The sequence below is a fragment of the Petaurus breviceps genome, unplaced genomic scaffold (assembly GCF_028583685.1).
Source record: "Petaurus breviceps papuanus isolate PSGF00001 unplaced genomic scaffold, PetGlider_PUasm1.0 178, whole genome shotgun sequence".
Lineage (NCBI taxonomy): Eukaryota > Metazoa > Chordata > Mammalia > Diprotodontia > Petauridae > Petaurus > Petaurus breviceps.
In genome coordinates this window covers 9446761-9468096 of record NW_027185777.1, presented here as the reverse complement: position 1 = coordinate 9468096, position 21336 = coordinate 9446761, and the positions used below count along the sequence as shown (strand labels likewise).

The following is a 21336-nucleotide window of genomic DNA, read 5'->3' as shown; positions in this document are numbered from 1 at the left end:
GCAAATGGAGAAATCAAGAGAAAGTATGTTCTAAAAAATCGGGAGTCTATGATTCAAGGGATCAGGAATGACCTGGTGGTTCTAGGAAGTGGCACTTAAGCTGATCCTTGAGAGAAGCAAGGAATTCAAAGAGGCAAAGTTGAAAAGAGAGTAGATGGCAAGCCTGGGGGACAGTGGGCATGAAGGGGTCAGGAGCTGAAACATCAAGGATAAGGAATGGGATATAGGTCACATGATGGGGAGTCATGAGAAATCCATCTGGAAATACAGGTTGGAGTCATGTAGTGGAGGGTTTTAAATGCTCCAAAAGGGAATTTGTATTTCATTTTAGAGGCTCTGAAGTTTCTTGAACATGGAAGGGATATAGATCTATTCTTTAGGAGTATCAGTTTGACAGTTGTGGGGATGATTGTTTTTCTTCTTACATGATCAAAATAGACTATATAGTGTTCAGAGTTAGTCAGACTTGAGGGATAGGGGAAAATTAAGAAAAAAGAAAGAAAAAGGGCAGAGGAAGTTATGGAAGCTAATAGTAATTCTAGAACTTTATTATATTATATAATATATAATTATGCAATATGTTATTATAATATTTTATCATATTATATTATCAAGAACCTATTATATTATACATTATATATATGTATATCTATATATAATAAATTTGGTAATGTTATAATTTAGCTCACCAGAAGAAGAATATAAGACCACACAGTTTTCATCATCATTGGCAAAATTGGGTTCACCTGGAGCCCAAGACACGTAGTTCACTTTAGTACCATCCATCCATCTGCCAAAGTAAACATACCAGGAGATAATTAGAAACCTGTTTCCATCACAAACATAGTTGTGAGGGACTAGTTTATTTTAATATCACAGAAACTCTATAGTAGAAAGATTGAAAGATGATTTTCATTTTGTTTTTTTTGGAGGGCAATTGGGGTTAAGTGACTTGCCCAAGGTCACATGGCTAGTTTTTGTGTTAAGTGTCTGGGGCCAGATTTGAACTCAGGTCCTCCTGACTCCAGGTCCGGTCTCTATTCACTGCACCACCTAGCTGCCCCTGAAAGATGATTTTTTAAAAACCCTGTGATACCTATGAAAATTATCAAAACTCATTAGATGACAAAATTTCATTTATTCTATAAGATGTGCTTTGATCTCATCCACATTTACTGTTTGCCAGCATCTTTCACCTTAGCCAACCATGTTGTCTTGCTGACAGGTGTGAGAATTTTGTATCATTCAGTACGATGACATTCAATTCCATTCATTTATTTTCATAAACTTTTATCAAGTTACTGTTATGTGTAAGACACTATGCTAGACATTGGGGAACCAGAGATGAAAACAAAAAATTGCTACTATCATTAAGATGCTTATTGTTGTTCAGTCATGTCTGACACTTTATGACCTTGTTTGGGGTTTTCTTGGCAAAGATACTAGAATTGTTTGCCTTTTCCTTCTCCAACTCATTTTACAGATAAGAAAATCAAGGCAAACAGGGCTAAGTGACTTGCCCAGGGTCACACAGCTAAGTAAGTGTCTGAGGCCAGATTTGAACTCAGGAAGATGAGTCTTCCTGATTCCAATTCCATTGCTCTACCCACTGTACTTAGCTTCCCCCTTAAGAAGTTTATATTCTACTGAAACAAGGAGGGAAGGATGTGATAGTGGAGGGAAACTCCAGCCTTCTACAGATACAGATGGAAAACAGCAAAAACAAAAACAAAACCTAAAATCCTGCCCACGGACACATTTTCCCACAAAATCAAAACTAACCAGGAGTCAGAATATATCATGGGTTGATCTACATAAATTTATTCTGATCTCTTCTCAGCCTGACTAAGGCTAATAATATTCATAGCTTGTAAAAAGGAACATCAGTCATTTATTATTTGAAAAGCAATTTGCATTATGGCAAAGATCTGTGGGAATATTAGGACAGAATATAGTATGTAGCATATATTGTCATATTATCAGGTTATAGAATATTTTTTGTTTAATTGTTTTTCTTTGTCCCAAGGAGGAGTTCAGACTAGAAGGGTGGTGTGAAATGACAGAGATGTAAAGATGCAGGGCATCAATAAAATGTATTTTGATATACTTTATTTTGCCCCCAATTGCATGTTAAGACAGGTAAGCAATCAGATATAGGCTAGACATATTTTTAAAAGAGAAAAGTAATAAGCATTAAGGAAGACTAATATCATTTGTGGTAAAAAAAAAAAAAAGAAAAATCACTACATTCAATCTATCTATAGGTAGTAATTCATCAAACATTTATTAATTGTAAATTTTGTACATCAGTCAAAAAACTGATTTATTATTTTGATTTATTTATTTTATTATTAATAAAAATATTAAGTACCTACTATGTGCCAGACACTGTACTAAGTCACTGTGTTTAATGCTTGGGATATAAAGACTAAAATAAAATAATTTCTCCTGTTGAGAGCTTACATTCTACTAGAGGTAATAAGACACACACACACACATAGGATTAATGGAAGTTAATTTTAGGAAGGAAAAAGCAATAGTGAGTAAGGGTATCAGAAAAGGCTTTGTATAAGAATTGGTACTTGATCTGAGCCTTGAAAGATGATAAGGATTTTGAGAGGCGGGATGAAGAAGGAGCGGTTCCAAGGCATGGACGGAGACAGGAGATAGAGTGTTGAGGAGAGAGTGTTGAGTAGGCAGGGTTGGTGGGAAAAGGGTATTTGTGAAAAGATATATGGAAGGCTTCTTCTGGAGGTCCTAAATGGCAGACTAGTGAGTTTTAATTTTATATTAAGGGTCACTAAAGGTTTTTGAGCAGGAAGGAGAAGGGTATGGTCTTAGTTGTGCCTTAGAAAGATTATCTTGACGTTTAAATGAAGGACAGGTTAGAAAAGGGGGAGATTGAAAGCAGGGAGATGACTCAGAAGGTTCCTAAAATGGTCCAGGGGAGAAGGGATGGGAGATCAAACTGAAGGGTTAGCCATATGAGTGAGGAGAAGAGGTATTCCAAAGATGTTAAGACAGTATCAACAGGGTTTGGAAGCTGACTAAATTTGGGAGAAAGAATCCAAGATGATGCCAGTGCCTCAAAGCTTGGTGAATAAGAGGATGGTGATGTCATCAATAAGAACAGAGAAGTATGGAAGAAGAATGGGTTTGGGAGGAAAGATGATGAGTGAAATTCTGGACATGTTGCACATAACATGAAAATAAGATTGCTAGATGAAGATATCTGGCAAGCAAATGTTGACACAGGAACAAAGTGAATGAAAAAGTTAGGGCTAGAAAAAAGAGATTTTTGGTCATGCATGTAGAGGTGATAATTAAACCCATGGGAGCAGATTAAATCACCAAGAAAGATAATATAGAGAAAGAAGGTCCAGGACAGAGCATTGGAGTATGCTCACATTTGAAGAAATAAGAGATGAAGGATAGGTCACCAAAGGAGAAGATATAAAAAGACAGATAACAAAGAAGAGATAAAAGATAGCTCAACCTGATTTCAAGTCCAGTTTCAGACAATTACTAACTGTGTGATAATAGGCAATTCATTTCACCTGTTTGCCTCAGTTTCCTCAACTGTAAAAATGGCAATAGTAATAGCACCTAGCTCTCAGTTTTGCAAGGATCAAAGGAGAACATATTTGTAAAGTGCTTAGTACAGTGCCTGGCATGTATTAGACACAACAAACATTTATTTCCTTTCTTCTTTCTATGGTACCTAATGGAAAACATCTCAGATAAGCCTCTTAAAGATGGGAATTTCATTTGTGGAGATTTAACTTCACAATTACGTTGCTCCAGCAGTTAGTAGGAAAACATGGGAGACGTTTTGTTTCATTTGCCCAGGATAATACAAATAAAGATGATATGAGATTTCCAATAAATTCGCTATATCTGCTACAGTGCATCCTTCAGAGATAGGCACTGCTGTCTTAGAACAAAGAAGGAAACAGAGTACTACAGAAAGAAACAATATTCTCCATGACTTAGGGAAGATTTGTCAAGCTGGAGGAAAAAAAAAGTTTGTTGTTGTTTGTTATGGGAAGGCAGCTGGGTGGCACAGTGGATTGAGCATTGGGCCTGGAGTACGGAAGACTCATTTTCCTGAGTTCAAATCCAGCCTCAGACACTTACTAGCTATGAGACCCTTGGCAAATTACTTAACCCTGCTTGCCTCAGTTTCCTCATCTGTAAAATTAACTGGAGAAGAAAATAGCAAACCACTGCAGTGTCTTTGCCAAGGGAACTCCAAAATGGAGTCACAAAGAGTTGGACACAACTGGAAAAACGTAAAGAATTTACTGCTACAATCTTCCCTACTTATAAAATTCGACTTATCAAGCTGGAGGAAAAAAATTTTTAAATTCTAATTTCATTAGTTTAAAGGCATGTTACATATTAAGTTTTACCAAATTGTTTTAAACAGCTGATTTAGTCTAACTTTGGTGAGAGCAACCGATGTTGCCCATTGGATCTAATCAAAGGAACCATCATGTTAGAACAGAGACAACATTGAACCCAAAATTAGAAAGATCTAAATTTGAATCCTGGATCCGTCACTGACTAGCTGTCTGCCCTGGGCAAATCACATAACCCTTCTCAGCCTCCAGCTCCTCTTCTCAAAAAGGGATAATAATACTTGCCTTGCTTGCTTCACAGGGTCACTGCAAACACCATGCAAGAGAATTATACAAAAGTGCTTTGTGACCATAAGTCACCATGTAACTGCAACTATCATTAAGATTAGCTTCACTAGGGGTGGGTAGGTGGTGAAGTGAATAGAGCTGGAGTCAGGAGGACCTGAGTTCAAATCTGGCCTCAGACACTTAACACTCACTAGCTGTTTGATGTTGAGCAAATCACTTAACCCCAATTGCCCTGCCTTGCCCCCTGCAAAACCAAAAAAAAAAAAAAAATATATATATATATATATATATATTAGCTTCACTTACGAAAACTTCTTATCCAGGCTGATGAGTAAGCCAATGAAATATGTGGCCTCTGAGTCAAGCGTGGAAATCTAAAATATGGAAATGAGTATTTGGTTTAATTTAATTATGTAAGAATCAAGTAAGTTCAGCCAACATTTCTGTTCTCTTTGATTAATCAGATATCACATTTGAACACTTTAGGATAGTTTTCTGCCTATTTTGAGATTTGGTCAGAAAAAGGTTAGATAATATTTATTTATATCTTTATATAAATCTTTGTGTAAATAACGCTTTATTTATAAGTGGAAGAAAAAACACTACATAACACTTTAAATGCATTTTCAACCAAAGCAAATAAACCCATTATAAACATCCTATATGACATACTTTCTGTCATCTCTGATGCACATATCAACAAAACATCTTTGCTACCATTTTAACGAAGACATTCTCCCATCATTAAACAGTGGGACTCAAATTCTCCTTCCACCATTTTATACCAGAAATCTTCTCTTGAATTCTAGTCTCCATAGATATGAAGGAGGTAAAAAGTCAAATTAGAGGCATCCAAATATAAGATGTTAGACTTTACTCCTCAGTCTTCTTAGAGAGGAAATAATTTTCTTCTTGCAATTCTGCTATTGCTTTACTTTCACAAAAGCATCAATTTTCGTGTTATACTTTTGGGGGCTCTTTGCAAAGAAGCTGCATAAATATTAAGCATTCCATGATGATTTTTGTAGAGGAAAGAAAGTGACCAAGTGTTTTTAGTGAAGAACTCTGTTCCCACCTAGAGTAAAAACCAAAGACTCTTACCCTGAGAGAGGGAGGGACAGGGAAGAAGGTGAGTATGTGTGGAGGATGAGGAAAGGGGTTAGAGTCAGAGTGCAGAGGACACAGTGTGAAGAGGGGCATCATGGAGACGAGACCCTGGGAATGGGGCCAGATAAGGAACCAGAACTGTTATATGACAAAGGTCTAGAGAGGTCAGAGAGGATCTGGAATAAGCAGACAATGAGGAGAAAGCATGCCCCACTAGGAAGTGTACCCCCTGGCCCAGATGCAGAGCTGCAGTATGGCTCTGCACTGGTAACCATTATCCAACAACCTGCAACTGGACATGGAGGTGAAATGGCAATGGAGCCTCATGTAAGTAGCAACACTCTACCATCACATAAAGTTCTGAAGGGTTAGTACAGAGCCAGCACAGAACACGTTAATGGGCTCTGAGTGGGCATGCATTTATACAGGCAAATATGAACCCTGCTTCTGGGACCTGTGCACAGTCATCCCCATGCCAACAATACCCAACAGGTCTCTTTCAGCACCACCAATCTTGCCCCACCCAACTTCCTTCTCTTGCTCTCTCGGAAAGTGGCAAGTATGGACCCATGCTTAGAGGTTGGCATATTACTTGAAGGTATGAAACTGGCTGCTATGCCTTCTGAATGAAATCAAGGTCTTATCTTTGCTCAGCCTGTTATTTCCCTCTTTCTCAAATTGATAAATGTTTTTCTTACATATCTCCACAGAAACTTTCTTTCACTTTCACCCTCTATGGTAACCATGTCTCCAAAATTCCTCTTGCAGAATGCCCGTGCATTTTCCATTGTGGTTTTCTCTTTGCTGAAATAGTACTGGTAGTCTTTAAAGACTACCCATCCATCTTCAGTGACTGGGGGGTCTGAAAGATAAAGGAACAAATGTCAGGGATGGGACCCATAAAACCTCAGGGAGCAGCCACTGGGCTCAAAGGTCACAAAGAGAGAGTAGCAACACAACTCAACTGGAAATAACTGCATATCTACACCAAGACCCCAAAGTAAGAATGTAGGCATATAGGGGAGGATGAGGGAGGCATTTGGTTAAATGGACAGGATCATTCAGCACCAAGAATCCACTTCTTTCAAGTGTCCAGAAACTTTTCTGCCCCCCTGTTCTCCATAACACAAAGAACCTAATGCTAGCATATTAGGGCCCTATTGGTTGGGATCCTATTGAGATGCCTTATCCTGCTAAGCTGAGTCAAGGCATGTTCATGCTGAATCAAGGCAAAAGGAAGAGGGCCTGAGAGTTTACCTCCGTGCTTTCTTTTTTTAATTGAATAGCAAAACAGAAGAAAAAAAAACATAACGGAACTGAATAGTTGAACAATAAGCAAACACATACTGCTTTCAGGGGAAGGTGTTGGCTCTGGTTTCACTTCATCTCCTAGAAGACAAAGAAAATTAAAACAGAAGATCAATTTAAGCTTCATAGGCTAGAGCAACATTGATGAATAATTAAACATTTTTCTTTTCCTCTCTCTTCTTTTTTGTATACCTTTATGAGTTAAACAGATCACTCAGCAGTCCACAAAGAGGTGAAGACAACACTTGCAATAAATAAATTGAGCTCTGATAATTGAGAATTGTTTGTGAAATTATCTATAATTTTTTTCCAATACCCAGTATTCTGAAAAGTAGGGGTGGTTTATTTGTTTATGAAACATCAGATGTAATTCCTTGCAGTATATTATTTTCCCAAACATTTACAATAAATGAAATTTTAAAAAATGGACAAGCATCTAGATTTGTCCTGCCTGAAATATTTACTAACCGTATTAGTCTGGACAATTCACTTAAACTTGATGAGCCTCAATTTCCTCATCTGTAAAATAGGGATAATAATAGTACCCACCTCTCTTATCTTCATTCTGCCACTTCTTTCTTATCTAATGAAAGAATGATTTTCCCCTTCCATACTGTATCCTTCTTGTTATTCCTACTTAAATCTTTTCAAAGGAAGATTTTGTCTCCAAACTGTGGAGGGGACGAGAGCATACGTCCCATATAGAGGTAGTGTCATCCTACCTTTTTTGATATGGCAAATCCAGTTGCGAAGAAGTTCACAGTTAATGTCATTCCAGCGCATGCTGGGATCAGCCTTCAACTCGCCACAAAATTCAATGTTGCCATAATTATTTGGTTCACCATAGGACCAGTTTTCATATGCCACCTAGATTGAATACACCAACTATAGTTAGTTATAGTTTGCATATGATCCATATGCTTTAGAGACAGAATGGCACAGGCAATCAAAAGCTAGCCTCAGAGCCTGGCAGACTTGAGTTCAAATCCTGCCTTTGAGAAATACTGACCAAATACTCCTGAGAAAGTCAAGAACCACTCAGGCTCTAAACAACTTTCCAAAACTTTAAGTTTCAGAGAAGGTGCTGATCTGCATTAGGAGAAGGAGTTTATTCCCCAAGGAATTTTCTATATTTTCTATACTGTAGGTCCAGTGCCTATATGCTTTGTCCAACTAGTAAAGGGAAGATTCAAGTTTAAATTACTTTCTTGTCTATTCTTTCTCAGAATGGCCTTGGTTCACAGGAGAACATTGTACATAGTAATAGCAATATTATGCACTGATCAACTGTGAATGATTTAGCTATTCTCAGCAACACAATAAGACAATTCTGAAGGACATGATGAAAAATGCTATCCTCCTCCAGAGAAAGAACTGATGGAGTTTGAATGCAGATCAAAGCATACTATCTTTTCACTTTATTTTTTATGTGTCTGGTTTTTTTTTTTGGTCTGTTTCTTCTTTCACAACGTGACTAATATGGAAATATGTTTTGCATGGCTGCATTAGGTATAATCTGTAACAAATTACTTACTGTCTAAGGGAGCAAAGTAGAAAGGGAGGGAGAGAATTAGGAATCCAAAATTTAAAAAAAAGAATGTTAAAATTGTTTTTACATGCAATTGGGGAAAAAAATATTGTTAAAAAAAAAGGATGTATTTGGTTCAGAAGCAAGTCTCAAATTAGTAGGAAGAAAAAGTTTCTGGATGTTTTGTCCTGTCCCAAAACTTTTCAATTTCATCAGGTATGCTGATACTGATTCTAGGACTTTCCCTACCTCCTTTCAGTAAAATCAGCTGAATTTTAATCCTATAAAAGAGGATTAAAAAAAAAAAACATAACCAGACTTGCAGTACCAAACTACTCTGTATTTTTATGACCTTGAGTTCCAAGAAAACAATTTTCTTTAAGTCTCTTAAAGACAGCTAGATGGAACAGTAGGTAGAGTGTGGATATGAAATCAAGAAAATTTGCTTTTGAATTCTGTCTTATGGATCTGCAAACACAATTGATATATTTGTTAGTTTGCTGAATTGCTTTTTCACCTTTGTGCTTTTTGTTACAAGTAATACCTTGCTGGGGAGGAGAAGGAGGAGAGATAGATTTGTAAATGAAGCTGTTGTAAAAACAAAAGGTACCTATAAAATTAATAAAAAGAAAATAAATACAAAAGAAAAAAGTCATGGGAAGGATGAGTCAAAGAAGTTAAAAAATTGCAGAAAACCATTTCATCTCACAATCATCGATTCCTTGACAATGCCAAAGCTCCCTCTACTTTTTTTCACACACCCAACCATACTCGGAAAACTTGCTACAGTTATCTGGGAAGACAGTACTAACTGGGTGCCTAAGAAGTTAAATCCTAAGTAGTGAAGAAAGTAGTAGAGTCCAAACAGTCATGAAAACCACACATCCCCAAGCTAGTACAAACTAAATGATCAGCATCACAAATAAATAACAAAATCCCTCTTGCATCAGAATAACTAAGGGAATTACTCACTGGGGAACCGTCAGACCAGGTAAATCCCTCATCAGTATTTGCAATTGTCAACCCCAGCCAAAAGACATCATGGTAATTCGAAGTACCTCTAAAAAAAGATATTAAAGACAAAAACAATACATAATACTATATGAAATCAATCTGGCAATCTACAAGAACCAAAAGTTGAAAGTTGTGTCTAAAAATAAAACTGACTAACATTTAAGATAAATTGACACAACAGCAATGCCTGAGCATCGGCCTTCATAAATTACAGTTGTGTTAGTATACAGAGACATACTCAAAACAGCAGAAAGTTTATGAGAAATTATTCCAAAGAACCTAAAGATACTCAGAGTTTATAGGCTGCAATACAATTCACAATTTATTTAAGCACATATCTAAAAAGAATCTATCATTTAAATCTGTCCTTGGGTGCATATATGGGAGGGAGAAGATATAACTGTGGGACATTGGCTCGGGACTGTTATAGAGAATTCTAACTTATATAGGTATTTCTTTTTTTTTTTAATTTCTTTTTAAAGCAATTGGGGTTAAGTAACTTGCTCAAGGTTACACGGCCAGTTATTATTTCTGGGTGTGGAGCTGAGCATCCGAGCCTGGATTTGATCCAGGTCATCCCGACACTGGAGCCGGTGCTCTTACTCGCTGAGCCACCTGGCCACCCCTAAGCAATTGGGGTTAAGTAACTTGCTCAAGGTTACACGGCCAGGTGTTTCTGGGTGGGTGCTAAGTGTCTGAGCCCGGGATTCGATCTCCAGGTGTTCTCAACACTGGAGCCGGTGCTCTTACTCACTGTGCTACCTGGCCGCCCCTATGTAGGTATTTCTTTAGTATCAGTATGATCCAATAACTTCAGAAGAAATCCAAGACTATTATTGATGCAACTATCAATAACCAATTAAAAGAAAAAGAACTGTGTAGAGAAATAGCACCTACATGTTCTGCCATAGCGTGATTTGATCTTCTTTACCGGTGATGCTGGCAAGATCCCCACCTATTGCTCTACAAAAGTCACGAGCGTCAAACCATGTTTTCTTATTGTATTTGCTTTTGTCAAAAACCTAGAAGTAAAATACATTTCAAAAAAAATTTTTGCAATACACTTCATTAAATTAAGAAACCGAATTTCTTTCATTGGATGAGATTTCATTTGACATGGGACAGCAAAGAAGTATGACGAAGTAAACTAAGGCCACGTTGTAGGTTTTAGTTTGACTGCCCACAACTATTGGTACTGCAGATAGACTTCTAAAAGATGCCCATAGTGCAAGCCTGAGAAACACTTTCCAATGTGCAGTGTAGGAGAAGTTGTTTGGGTTTTCCACCATCTGTGGATATAGGTGCAGATTTTACACAGTCTCTATATGGGCCAGTATAATATATACATATATGTATATACAGGCAAATACACATGCATATGCATCTATTTACACATACATGTGTATATAGCATGAATATATAGGTATCCATCTATATAATATGTTTATATGTATCCATATGTATATAATATGTTTACTTCATCAGAAAGTATATTTTGCCTTGCAAACACGGAATATTTAAATCCCAACCATAAAATCTGTTCAATACAATTCTGATAACACAAGGAACAGAGTCAAAGTCATCCCTCTATATTATAGAAAATAATTAGTTATTTATAGGTTGTGATTTGAGGGGAATTAATGGGCCTTTTCCAAAAGTATCTCCCCTAGTAAATCATCATTATTATCATAGCTAGCAATGAGTTTAGCTACCAATGAGTTAGACAACAAAAATTGGAACATTGTCTCTGGAGACCTTCCTTAAAATTCCACTAGTATGGATTATTTTATCATTTAGCTGGTTGACATGTTGGACCTTTTGAGCCAGGCAGAGAGGGTAGGAGAAAATACATTAGCACAAGAAAAATGGGAAATTCTCATATAGGAAAAGGTTGGGCAAGTTAAGGAGTATGGCAAGAAGATTTCAGAGAGAAAGAAAAGAAAAGAGGTGATGAAGCACAGGACTATGAAAGGAATTCACAGGATATTTTTCATTCTTAAATATTCTAAATTATTTTTCGGCTTAATGATTAATATTTACCTTGAAACACAAGTTTGTTTTACTACTGGAAATCCATCCATCTGAACATTTTGGAGCAGGGGTGGTTGTGGGTACTGGTGGAGGAGTTGCTCCCTCTGCCCAGTGTTTGCAGACAAATTTTGCTTTCTCTTCACATTTCAGGACATCCCATAATCCACCTGCAATCCCGGTTTTCATAGCAACACACCCTGTCTTTCGTCCTAGACACAACATAGAGGGAGGTTATCACAACTCTTCTATGAGTTCTATCAGGATTGAAATTATTTCATATACATGGGTATATGTAAACAATATAAAGTAAACATTAAATAATATAGACCATGAAAAAGGTCTCAATTGAGTGTAAAACACAAACTCTAAGTGCTACAGTCATCCCAAGGATATCCTGTGGGCTGAAGCATCCAGGCAAGGAATCATGGAGGAGGTGGAAGTAGAATTGGTTCTTCAGGGAGGGACAGGATTTAGAAACCATTGGAAAGTCACTCCAAGCAAAGGAGAAAACACGAAGCAGGCGCAGAGCTAGAAATAAAAATGGCACATCTGAGGAATAATGAGAAGACTAAACAAAGATGTATTGGGGGAAATGATGGAGAAAAAAGCTTAGACCCCTATACTAATATATCTATTTAAGTAATAATCAATTCAGCAACAAGTTTCTTTATATAACTGGGAAAAAATCACAATGACATTTACATGTAAACATAAGTGGATCAAAGTATTAAAATATATTTCAAAGTTCATCTTAGAGTCCCAAATAATACACACAATAGTAAAACACCAATTTTCTAATGTAAATGGAGGTAAATTAATATTTTAATTTAGCATATTAACAAGCAGTTATGTTTCTTTCCTTATATTTTAGGCCAGACTCCAAGGACACTACTTTGTCTCAATTTTTAAAAATTTACATTCTGTTTTTCATTTAAAAATTATTCTGATCAAAACCTTTTGATCTAGTAAATTGGAGGAAAAAAGAACCATTTTGATCCCCCCAAAATCATAGCTACTCTATTTCTAATAGGAAAGAATTGGAAATCCTTAAATGTCCAACAATTTAAAGATTAATATTTTGGAATTCTGGAATATATTCAAATAGATTATGTTGTATAGTAATTTATTATTTTGTTATTGTATGGAATATATGTGTCTAGACCACTTATTTCATCAGTATGGGTATTCTCACTATGGAAGCTCCCTTCATCGATTCTGATCTCATTTTATCTATAACTTTCACACAGAAAATTGACTGGAACACTGAGAGTAGGTAACATGCCTATGGTCACACAACAGAGATCAGGCATGCTGACTCTCAGGTTGGTACTCCAACTAACACGTCATGCTATCTCTCGTGTTTGACTATATAATTGCTTTTTCAAACCCTATACGATGAAAACCAATGGAGCTGAAAGAAAAACATTTGGGAAAACGTTGAAACAAATAAGACAGATAAAAAATTTGGTATCTGGAACACATAAGAAATCATTTAAAAGTCTCACTTTCATTTTCAATCTACAATAGATAAACTGTAAAAGGACAGAAAGAAAGTTTTCAAAAGAGAGAAATAAAATTGTTAACAATCCTGAGAAAATTCTCAGCTCAATCATAATCAAAGAGATGAAAATCAGAACAACTTTGAAGTACCACCTCACACATCAAATGGCAAAAATAAAATAAATATTATATACTATATATTATTTTATTATATATTATATTATTATATAGCATAATTAAATAAAATAGCATCACCAAAACTCAATGCTGGCTAAGTTGTGGAGGAACAGGGACATTCATCTACTGCTGGTGGAGTAGTAATCTGACAATTCAATGTAAAAGTTGCAAAAATGATCACACTATTTTACCCAATTGTTTCATCATACCTTTTTTGAACTGAAAACAACCTAAATGTCTAACAAGAAGAGAGCAGTTGAATAAATGACACGTTAATGTAATGACATATTAATAATGTTACTAACATTGACAACATACGAATGATAAAAAGAAAGCAGGGAAGATCTATATGAAATAATGCGGAGTTTAAAAAAAGCAGAAGCAGAATCAAAAAACTGAATATGCATTTATGAATCCATAAAGAGGAAGGTGGAATGCAAATGAATGGACAAGGAATCCTATAGCCACAGACATGAAATATTAACTTGTTGGTATTTAAAGTCCTTCATAATCTGGATCCTTCTTATTTTTTCATTCCACTTACATGTCATTTACACCATGGTCTCTACAATTCAATCATAATGGTCTGCTGACTTCTTCACACACTATTCTCCACCTCCTCTCTTTGCCTTTACACTGGTGGTCCCCCATGCTTGAAATACATTTCCACCGTCTATCCACCTCCCCAAAATCCTCATTTCTTTTAACACATAGCTCAAGCCATATTGCCACATTGATACAGAAATGAATCAACGTGTTCTCCAGAATGTGTTTCATTCAGTCTTTTACCAGGAGCAGTATAGCAGAAAGGATGCTGCTATCTACCCTAGGGTAAGACATTTAAGCTCTATAACCCCCATTTAACTCATCTGTAAAATAAGGGATTTAAAGTAGATGAATTTAAAGGTTTGTTACAGCTCTAAATCTGGAATCCAAATCACAGCATAAAAGGTACCAATAGTCCTCTTCTTCTCAGTATCATCCCTCTCTCCTCCTTCCAATACTGTGCACATTTCTCTCTCACCCCCCCCCCAAAAGATTACATTGAAATATCTTGAAGTTCTTAGTTGACTTTTGAAGTTTTTGAGCTTAAAAAACTATCTTTGGGAAGCTGCTGGAAACATGCATTTGCCACAAAATGTAAAAAAAAAAAAGTGTTTTGCAAATGCCAAACTATCTGCCAACCTGGCAAATAAAATCCTTTTTAATTGTTTGAGTGCTGAAAATGATACAAAAAAGGAGATATATAACAAAATGACCAATATCATTACTGAAAAATAGAATGTTCATATTTTGTCCTGGACTATATTTATTGAGACAACACAGACTAGAAGGACTTGAATGTGAACTAGGGCATTCAAATCAATACAATTACCAGGCATGAATGAATTCCAGTGGGTAAACTGGACATCTTCAGAGATGGTCCACTTAAACACCCCTTTGTTTTCTACATCTGAAAGTCCAATCCAAAAGTATTTTTCAGGCCTCAGTCCAACAAGACTGGTCAAAAAGGCTTGTTCATATCTAAGAGAGAATAGAAAACATACAATTATATTATGGGAATGTCTCATAAATTATTGTTAAGAAACAAGTTAGAAAAGATGTATCAATTATGTTTTTGTACAATTTGGTTACTGCCTAGTAATAACAATAAGAATAATAACAATTAGCATTTATATAGCACTTTAAAGTTGACAAAGCTCTTTATAAATGTCTCATTTTATCCTCACAAGACTCCTAGGAAGTAGGTGCTTTACAGATGAGGAAACTGAGGCAGACAGTGGTTAAATTTCCCCAGAGTCATATAACTGATAAGTATCTGATGTAGGGTTTGAACTCAGGTTTTCCTGACCCCAGATCTAATATTGTATCCACTGTACCATCCAGATACTACATAATGTTCTGTATATGGATTTTTATATATACAATATGTCCTTTAAGGGAATCTGTAAATCGGGGGGGGGGGGAGATATTATAGATGGAATTCACTGACTAAATATTCATTGACCCAATATGCTGAGTTCAACATATGGAAACATGAAAACTTATAAAAAACACAAAAAGCTACTTTTAAGCAGAATTTTATAAACATAGGGTGAACAACAGCAAAATGTTAAAAGTCCTATGGGACCATACCATCTTAGCTGCATTTAAATCTGTAAGACAAAGGTACCAAATATTAAGTGATGCAGAAACTTTGAAAAGTAATCTCCAGGAAGAATCAGGGATGAAAAGCTATGAAAATGCTAATAGAAGTAGAGTAGAAGTTAAGAAGATTCTTCTTCCTGAGTTCAAATCCAGCCTCAGATACTCACTAACTGTGTAACCCTGGGCAAAGTCACTTAACCTGCTTGGCTCAGTTTCCTCATCTGTCAAATGAGCTGGAGAAGGAAATGGCAAACTGCTCTAGTATCTCTGCCAAGAAAACCCCAGATGGGGTCACAGAGAGTAGGAAATAACTGAAGAACAATAACAAAATCTTTTGGGGAATGAATGCAGAAGGATGATGGAGAAAATCTGTCTGACCTTTAATTTCCTTGTGTGTACAAGGTGGACGTGTGTTACAGGGTTGTTTTGAGGGAAGCACTTCTTAGATCTGAAAGTACTATATGAATTTGAGTTACAACCACGATCACCCAACTCAGTCACTCCTTGGGTTCTGAATTGACAAAGCATTCTTTTTTCTTGCAGAGATACATTGATGAATCCAAGGTCACGATGTAAGTTAGCAATGGAGCTGATCTATCTACAAAGTTATATTGCTGAGTTAGTATATACAAAATTATATTTTGACAGAGCAGGACCAAGGATTGAAAGCTCTCTCAGCTCTGACACATACTGGCTGCGTGTCCTTTGGCAAATCACTGACCCTGCCTATGCCCTATGCAGATCTCTAAGATTAGAAATTGTAATTGTAAATTACAGATGAACCACACTGGTAGTAGGAGTTACCTTGTCGAGAATTTTTCTTCTTATTATTATTATTGTGTATATTGCATTTAAGGTTTGTAAGAAGCCTGACAGATATTTTATTGTTGTAAGCCCTCCTCATTTTACAGATGAATAAACTGAGATACAGAGGTTAAGTGACTTGGCCAGGATCACATAGTTAATGTTCTGTGACTGGATTTGCACTTATGTCTTCCTATTTCAATTCTAGCCCTCTGTGCAGCCTAACTACCAATGAAATCAAAGGCCTGTTTAAAACTAAACAAAACAAAAAAATGCCCAGTATTGTTTTATATTACCGAGTTGAAGAATGGAGTTAGATTTAGATAATTTATAACTCACTCTTTAGGCGTTTTTTTTTTTTAAATTAGGAAATATATAGAACACTTTAGAGCCTAAAGCTTTCCACTACCCATTCCTTCCATCACAAATTTAACAAAAAAATAAAAACCATTATGTACCTGTCTTCCACGGTAGTTAGGTAAGCCTTCTGGTTTATGCAGGTCTGGTTTGCTACCGCAAATGTTGAAAGTGTTTGCCCAATCAAATAACAGTAAAGGCCGTGTCTTTTCCATCCCTGTTAATATAATCATACAATGGTATAAAATATTCATAGACTTTCAAATTCTTTTATTAGGTATGTTTTTAAAGGAAAAGACATATGTAAATGGGGGAGAAATTTCTAAAAACTTTCAAAGAACATGAACAATGTGAGATGGAACTGAAAATATACACAGGGGTGTATTAGAACCAGTTTGAACCTGTTAGCAAGAGCTGATTGTTAAAAATTCAGTGCAATCATTTATATCTTGGCAATCAGCAAACACTATAAATTAGAACTTGATTTATTATTTTACTGATTGTCTAAACTTAAAGTGATAAATATTAACAATGCAGATTTAACTTAAAATTTATATCCTCAATAAATTCTACCAGAGATCTAAGACATCAAAACCTAAACAATGTTTTGATGGCTTAGAATATATGTGTGTATATGTTTATATATGCATGTATACACATGTATGTGTGTGTATCTGGATCAGACAGCCAAATGGACTGAGTTGAGCCCTGAATTAAACAGGAGAAGGAGAGCAAATTAGATGGACTTTGAGAAATTGTAAAGCTCTGTTAATAATACCAAGTTTCCTACGGAAACAAAGGTGCCACTTTTTGATAACATTTTACAGTGTTGCATCATGGGATAGATGTGGAACACAATCATCTCCAAAGAATCATTTTCTCCCCCACCTCAGTTAAATCATATACTTTTTGAAGGATGGGACTTTCCATCTTATAAATGAAGAAAACTGAGGCTGTGATATTAAGTAACGTCTGTGGTCAGTCAGTCAGAAAGTGACTGAGAGGGGATGTGAGTGAGCTCATGCCTTCCTAGCTCCAAGTTCAGCACTACACACAGGAGCAATTACCTCCCCCATTCAGTCTACACTCCAACTACTCACCTGACTTCCCTTTTGAATCCTAAGGGTAGAATAATTTCATGATACCATCATCCATGATCCCCCCCAAAATGAAAAGTAGCCCTTGCTCCTTAATCAAATAAGACAATATTTATAAAGCAAAGTGCTTGGCATAATTAGGTGCTTATTAAATGTTCATTCTTTTCCCTTTAATCACATTAGACTTGATTGGGCACTCTGCCCTCCTTTTATTATCTCGCTGCTCCCACCATCCAAACTGCCGTCCTCATTTTCATTGACTCTGTTCCTCTTCAAATTCCCTTCCAGACACATCTTCTGACTGTGTAGCAACCTTGGAGGGCCGCTGGGAAAGACAGTCGTATCTGAGTGCTATAGACTTTGCTGTGGATCATGAGCCACTTGGATGGATCATGAAAACCAATGAAGCATAGAATCCTGGCTCCTGCTAACACATTGACACGTACCTTCTGGCAGCCTTGTTCTACTTCCACTACAGGGGGTTTGGAGAGAGGTTTCGACTTGCAGATGTAACCAAAATGATTCTCACAGGCGTGATCAGCCCAGTACCCATCCTGTGGAAAACAAAGAAAAGAAACACTGATCAGACCGTTCCATCTTTTTGCAACTGTGCCTCTGCGAGGGAAAAGCAAGATCTAAAGTAGGTTCCTTGAGAGTCAAGAATTCTTCTTTCTAGTGCCTGGCATGGTGGTTGGCACAAAGCATGCAACAGATGTGTTAATTCCTCCATTTAGAGGTAGGGTCCAGGATGGTCAATCTTCAATCACCTGACTGAGCCTTGGACTTTCCAAACTTCAATATGACATGTGCCTTCACACACATTCCCACTTTTCAGCTCCCTTTTCTGTTTCTTTCCTAACTAGAATATAAACCCCTTAAGAACATTGTTTGCCAGAGGAAGATAGATGGCCACTGTGGATAGAGACAGCTGGACCTAGAATCAGGAAGACTTGAATTCAAATCTGGCCTCAGACACTTACTAGCTGTGTGACCCTAGGAAAGTCACAAACTACTCTGCCTCAGTTTCCTCAACTGTAAAATAAGGGTGATAATAGCACCTACCTTGCAAGTGAGCTAATCTTTATAAAGGACTTGCACTTAATAAATATTTGTTGCTTTTCCCTACCTTGTCTTTTGACTGATTTCAAGTATATACTCAACAAGACCACTAGAGGTCATTCTGGGACCATTCTTCTCACAATACCATTTGCGGCATGAGAACCTTCCAAGTAAAGGAACTAGGGAACTAGGCACAATGACCTTCCAGGCTTCGTGGTGTTCCCACCCAACAGCTGGTGCTTTAGTGCTGTCCCTGGATGCCCCCAAAACATCTCATTGTATCACCTTCCCTCCCCTAACTATACCCTGACATGCTATTCTTCCTGATCAGAGCATCAGTTAATTTCTTTTTTTTTTTAAGCAATCGGGGTTAAGTAACTTGCTCCAGATTACACAGCCAGTTATTTCTGGGTGTGGTGCTGAGTATCTGAGCCCAGATTTGATCCCCAGGTCATCCCAACACTGGAGCCAGTGCTCTTACTCACTGAGCCACTTGGTCGCCCCTAAGCAATTGGGGTTAAATAACTTGCTCAGGTGTTTCTATGTGGGTGATCAGTTAATTTCTTAATGGGGAAAGGAAAGGAATAAGCATTTATATAGTGCCAACTGTATGCCAGCATTGTGCTAAGTGCTTTACAAATATCTCATTTGACCCTCATAAGAACCTGCTATTATCCCCATTTTACAGTTCAGGAAAACCAAGGCAGACTGATGGTAAGAGATACCCAGATCACATAGCCAGAAAACATCTGAAGACAAATTTGAACTCAGATTTTCCTGACTCCAGGCCCAGCACTCTATCCAGAGGCCATTAGTTTAGTGCTGTGAACGTGCAGTTCATGAATACGGCCCCAAATCTGTGGTCTCTGTTCATTCGTTTTATTATCCATTAAGCAAATATTCACAGTAAGTCTGCAAGTGTAGAAAGTCTAGCAGCTGACAAGACACCTGCCTAAAGAAGAGACAGAAACAGAGATAGAGAGACAGATTCAGAGAGGGACAGAGACATAGAGACAGAGAGTCAGAGAGACAGAGAATATAATTGCCTTCTATATAGCCTCAAATCGAACCATAATTGCAAGAATGTCCCTGCTGCAATGGAGTGAAAAAATATATAAACAACAAAATAAAAATAAAGGGAAGGGAGTCAGGGAGTAGAAAAGGAGAAATTTCTAGAAAACTAGAGAACATCTCTTAAAGAAAATTCTTTATGTCTTTCTATTCAATTATTCATGGTGCAGTGCCCACCATACTACATTTGAAGTGGGATGATAGGTTCAAATCTCATTTCTGCCTCTCACTACCAGAGTGCTTTGGGGTCTCTGTAAGTTTCACTTTCTTCATCTATAAAATGAGGATGTTAGACTAGATGAGGTATCTTCTAGATCTCAGATACCTTCCAGACCTAATTCTATAATCCTAGATGTGATCTCTTGAACCCCCTGGGCATTTTGTACAAGATCCACCAAGGAAGACAAATTTACCAAAGGAAGGAACATGTTTCAAACATTGCTTGGCAGGTCAACATTGGAGACAGAGACTCTACACATGTCTCAGTTTCACATTTGACCACCCTAGGCTCACTGGCAACCACAGCTGAAGCATCTTTAACTTTAAGGGGTTCTATTATCCATGTTATCATTGCCTGTATCCTGTACCTGAAAGTTACTAGAATCACAGCACCTCATGGAAATCACCACATACAGACTGGGAAAATCAAAGGGACATTTTTATTTGCTTTAAATGTTCAGAGGCGGGCGGCCAGGTGGCACAGAGAGTAAGAGCACTGGCTCCAGTGTCGGGATGACCTGGGGATCGAATCCGGGCTCAGACACTTAGCACCCACCCAGAAACACCTAGCCGTGTAACCTTGAGCAAGTTCCTTAACCCTGATTGCTTTTTAAAAAATGTTCAGAGGATTTGTTTAAAGGGAATAATGAATATATACCTTGTGCTCAACATTTTTTAATAGAAATCAAAATTTTTAGACATACTTAAGTCAACCAAATAATAGGAAAAAATTCTAAAATGAAGAAAAAATACTTTTTGTCTTGCTTTTTTTTGGAGGGCAATTGGGGTTAAGTGACCTGCCCAAGGTCACATGGCTAGTTTTTTGTGTTAGGTGTCTGAGGCCAGATTTGAACTCAGGTACTCCTGACTCCAGGGCTGGTACTCTATTCACTGTGCCACCTAGCCACCCCAGAAAAAATACTTTCAATTGTGAAAATGGACTAGCTGCATCAGACAATAAGAAGACCTGATTCAGATCCCATCTCTAAGCTTTACTAGCTACATTCCTAACTGAGCTTTCTTCAGCACGACACAGAAATCTCTTTTACCCTTGAAGTTCCTTCTGTCACTGGACTTTACACACTACAAGTACTCATCACCCTCTTGGCCTCTCCCTCTGATTGACTGATCCCTCCCAGAACCTTTATGTTAAAGAGGACACCAGGCCAGTCATGTCTTCCTTTTCCTCCAGGCTGCCCTCTTGACTCTCAGGACTTTCTCTCCCATAATCCTCTACAAACACACAGACATTTCCCACCATCTGTTT

The 21336-nt window shown here is 37.2% G+C and overlaps 1 protein-coding gene across 2 annotated transcripts in view; it reads right to left on the bottom strand.

The window, feature by feature from the left end:
• MRC1 (mannose receptor C-type 1) overlaps positions 1-21336 on the bottom strand; it is a 127812-nt gene that overhangs the window by 30811 nt on the left and 75665 nt on the right. For both annotated transcript variants that reach the window (XM_069086266.1, XM_069086267.1), the window contains exons 9-19: positions 18167-18274; positions 16725-16840; positions 14690-14838; positions 11647-11846; positions 10504-10628; positions 9565-9652; positions 7787-7931; positions 7104-7145; positions 6455-6618; positions 4956-5023; positions 690-790 (exon numbers count right to left, since the gene is read on the bottom strand). In XM_069086266.1, coding sequence (XP_068942367.1) covers positions 690-790; positions 4956-5023; positions 6455-6618; positions 7104-7145; positions 7787-7931; positions 9565-9652; positions 10504-10628; positions 11647-11846; positions 14690-14838; positions 16725-16840; positions 18167-18274 — 1306 coding nt within the window. The remainder of the gene's footprint in view (positions 1-689; positions 791-4955; positions 5024-6454; positions 6619-7103; positions 7146-7786; positions 7932-9564; positions 9653-10503; positions 10629-11646; positions 11847-14689; positions 14839-16724; positions 16841-18166; positions 18275-21336) is intronic.